This window comes from Sturnus vulgaris, unplaced genomic scaffold (assembly GCF_052056855.1).
Source record: "Sturnus vulgaris isolate bStuVul1 unplaced genomic scaffold, bStuVul1.hap1 Scaffold_85, whole genome shotgun sequence".
NCBI lineage: Eukaryota > Metazoa > Chordata > Aves > Passeriformes > Sturnidae > Sturnus > Sturnus vulgaris.
The window spans coordinates 674,894-678,646 of NW_028276736.1; the positions used below are offsets into that span (position 1 = coordinate 674,894).

The 3,753-nt window shown below is 54.4% G+C and overlaps 1 protein-coding gene across 2 annotated transcripts; it reads left to right on the plus strand.

The window, feature by feature from the left end:
• Positions 1-1,863: 1,863 nt before the first annotated feature.
• On the plus strand, positions 1,864-3,121 carry LOC148217352 (olfactory receptor 14J1-like). Of its 2 annotated transcripts, XM_088158686.1 has the most exons (2): positions 1,885-2,772; positions 3,075-3,119. In XM_088158686.1, the coding sequence occupies exons 1-2, from the start codon at positions 1,885-1,887 to the stop codon at positions 3,117-3,119; spliced, it is 933 nt and encodes a 310-aa protein (XP_088014812.1). The 2 variants fall into 2 exon arrangements, with proteins under 2 accessions (XP_088014813.1, XP_088014812.1); XM_088158687.1 differs by having other exon boundaries at positions 1,864-3,121.
• The last annotated feature ends 632 nt before the right edge of the window (positions 3,122-3,753 follow it).

Sequence of the window (3,753 nt, forward strand, 5' to 3'; positions counted from 1 at the left end):
AGCACATCCCCCAGAAGGAGTCTGGAGCAGCCCAAGGCTCTGTGTGTGCAGGCAGAGGCAGGCAGGAGGCAGAGCTGTCAGCAAAGGAAGGGGCCAGCGAGGTGGGGCAGCCGGGGGATGACGACAGCCTGCAGGGACAGAGGCGCAGGGCATGGACACCGTAGGACAGCCTGGGCTGCAGAGGGCACAGGGATGGGCAGCAGCTGAAAGGCCCTGACACAGCCAACTCCTGCAGCACTTGGGCCATGCAGGCTGGCCCTGGGCCTGAGGCCAGCAGGGGACAAGTGAGCCTTGCTGTGCTGGGGCCTCATTGCCTCCTTGTCCCTGCTCAGCAGCCTGGCAGGGGCCGCCCCATGGTGCTGCCCTTGGCATTGCACATGCCCAGAGCCCAGTGGGCCGGGAAGAGCCCTGAGCAATGAGGGAGGGACAGGATCTGCCTTGCCAGGGGCTGGGGCTCAGCCCTTGGCCCTTTGCATTCCTGAAACACATCCAGGTTTGCTCAGCATCAGAGACACCTTTCCCTTGTTTGTCCCCACCTGTCATCAGTGCCTCCAGTGTTCTGCACTAACTGAAACCTGGGGACACTTTCTCAGTCCTGTCCCTCAGTGGGACCCATTAAAACTTGAAGAAACTTCAGTGTTTCAATTAAAATTTGAGTTCTTGAGAAGTTTCTCAAGCACACTCTGAGGGACTGAGTCTGATGCAGACAGCACCAATGCCCTGAGAGGGTCATTAAAATCCGTGTGCTGTGTCTGTGGTGAAGAGCTGGGCTGAGCTTCTGGCACAGAAGGCGATTCTGGCAACCAAGAAGAGCTTCAAAAACACATTTCTCTTCATGAGCAGCTCTTCTCCCAGCTCAGCAGGGATGGGGCACTGCCTGCAGCCACCCCAGGCACAGCACAGAGGCACAGAGAGCTTCAATCAGTCAGGGCTGTTAAGATGCTCACAAGTGCCTGGGGCAGAATCACTCCCAGCCCTTGACACAGGAAGCCTCTGGCTGCAGGACAATGCAGCTGCAGCTCCTGCACTGATCTCCTAAAGCTGCAACCTCCCAATGCCTGCAGACTCGGTGAGTACATTCTCTGATGATCTCTTGTGTAGAGCAGCCAGGGGTGCCCAGGGCTGTGGTGCAGAGCAGGGTCCTGCAGCCCAGGGCGCTGTGCTGGGGCAGGGACTCTGCTGCCTGCCAGGGACAGCTCTCAGCCAGCCCTGGGAGCTGCTGCCAGCACTGGGGGACAAGGTGTGGGTGGAAGGAGACAGCTGGTAAGGCTTGGAAGTATTCTGCTTGTGTAGTGAGGATGATGCATTGTTCAGGACTGCTCCCAGAGTAGCATTTAACTCCAGAATATTTCTAGGTAGATTACAAAGGGAGCGCAGAGAGGCAGGGGCTGCATAAAAAAGATAATCCTAATTTTATATTCTATTGCTCTGTGTTGCGTAGGTGGGAAAATTGCATATAGATATTCATCTCTCAGTTCAGGTTGGGATTTTTTTTTTTTTCTCGGATCTTAATAAAGCAGGAAGTAACAGAAATCAGCACTTACAGGCAACATCAGTGTCATTTTTCCAGCCTCCTCAGGGTTGCTGTGATGTTGCCATCAGATCCTGCAGAAGCAGAGCTAGCCCTGGGCAGTGCCCTGTGCTGGGAGGGGTCTGCAGGGCAGAGCTGAGCCCCAGGGCTGGGCTGGGCTCTGGGAGCACTGGCAGGGCCCAGCCCTGGGCACAGGGAAGCAGCTGCTGGCAGGAACAGCTCCAGGCAGCAGAGCCTTGGGCAGGCAGTGGGGGAAAAGTGACACCAAGCTGGGCTGGGATATTTAAAATCCTCTCCAAACTGAACTATACCATTATTAATTTTTTCTAGATCTCCATGCCAAGACCCAGCAAATGTCCAACATCAGCTCCATCAGCCACTTCCTCCTGCTGCCATTGGCAGACACGCGGCAGCTGCAGCTCCTGCACTTCTGCCTCTTCCTGGCCATCTCCCTGGCTGCCCTCCTGGCCAACGGCCTCATCATCAGCGCCGTAGCCTGCGGCCACCACCTGCACACCCCCATGTTCTTCTTCCTGCTCAACCTGGCCCTCAGCGACCTGGGCTCCATCTGCACCACTGTCCCCAAAGCCATGCACAATTCCCTCTGGGACACCAGACACATCTCCTATGCTGGATGTGCTGCTCAGCTCTTTTTCTTTGTGTTCTTCGTCTCAGCAGAGTATTTCCTCCTGACCATCATGTGCTACGACCGCTACGTGTCCATCTGCAAACCCCTGCACTACGGGACCCTCCTGGGCAGCAGAGCTTGTGCCCACATGGCAGCAGCTGCCTGGGCCAGTGCCTTTCTCCATGCTCTGCTGCACACAGCCAATACATTTTCCCTGCCCCTGTGCCAAGGCAATGTCCTAGACCAGTTTTTCTGTGAAATTCCCCAGATCCTCAAGCTCTCCTGTTCACACTCCAACCTCAGGGAAGTTGGGCTCATTGTGATAAGTGCTGTTCTATATTTTGGTTGTTTTGTGTTCATTATTTTCTCCTATGTGCAGATCTTCAGGGCTGTGCTGAGGATCCCCTCTGAGCAGGGAAGGCACAAAGCCTTTTCCACCTGCCTCCCTCACCTGGCTGTGGTCTCTCTATTTGTCAGCACTGCAGTGTTTGCCTACCTGAAGCCCCCCTCCATCTCCTCCCCATCCCTGGATCTGGCCATGTCAGTTCTGTACTCGGTGGTGCCTCCAGTCCTGAACCCTCTCATCTACAGCCTGAGGAATCAGCAGCTCAAGGCTGCAGTGTGGACATTGATGACTTGAGGATTTAAGAAATTGTAAACTGATGGTCAATTTCTGCAAATCATTGGTAAAAAAAGTCACCTTTGATAATTCTTGTTGGTTTCATTTTGGAGGTTATTGTTTGTGGTTTACTTTTTACTGTGGTCTCCCTGTTTCTCAGCACTGCCTTATTTGAGTACCTGAAGCCCCCCTCCATCTCCTCCCCATCCTTGGATCTGTCCTTATCAGTTCTGTACTCAGTGGTGCCTCCAGTCCTGAATCCCCTCATCTACAGTCTCAGGAACCAGGAGCTCAAGGCTGCAATGTGGAGGCTGATGACTGGAGGGTTTCAGGGACATTAAACTTCCAGAAAAATAATGAAAATAACATAAATAATAGCCATTTTTGATAGTTCTTGTTTTGTTAGTTGTGGGATTCTTTTTCCTTTGTTTTAGTTTTTCTATATTGTCCACAAAGATAAGCCTATGCTCGTGTTATTTCTCATTTTGTTTCTCTCACCCTTCCCATTGACTACAGATTCTGTCAATGAGGAGCTCCACTCTTGGAGGCTATATATGAACTAAAGGATCTCCCAGCAAAGTTTTCTCCAGAGATGCCCCTTCTGTTCCCTTCTCTGGAGCTGCAGCAGCAATGTCTGTGTGCAGAGCTGGGGCAGATCAGTGCTGGCACAGCAGCTGTGCCCAGCAGCAACAGCACTTGGTGCTGCCAGTGCTGCTCCCGTGCCACTGCCCCGCTGCCCTCCTGGCCCTCGTGTTGCTGCAGGGCCTGAGTGCTCTCGGGGCCGGGCACAGCCCTGGGGGTGGCAGTGCTGGGGCTGCAGCAGGGACAGGCCATGGGCACTGCTGGGGCAGCGCTGACACCTCAGGCCAGGGCCTGGGGGCTCCAGGCTCCTTGGCCAGGCTCTCTCCACAACACTTGGCCAGCCCAATGCTGAGCACAGAAAAGCCCCATGAGCAGCCCCAGGCTGGCCGTGGG

Coding starts and splice junctions, on each gene's coding strand:
- LOC148217352 (XM_088158686.1), top strand. CDS start 1,885: ATGTCCAACATCAGCTCCATCAGCCACTTCCTCCTGCTGCCATTGGCA. Junction 2,773..3,074: donor TGAGGAATCAGCAGCTCAAG/GCTGCAGTGTGG, acceptor CAGGAGCTCAAG/GCTGCAATGTGGAGGCTGAT.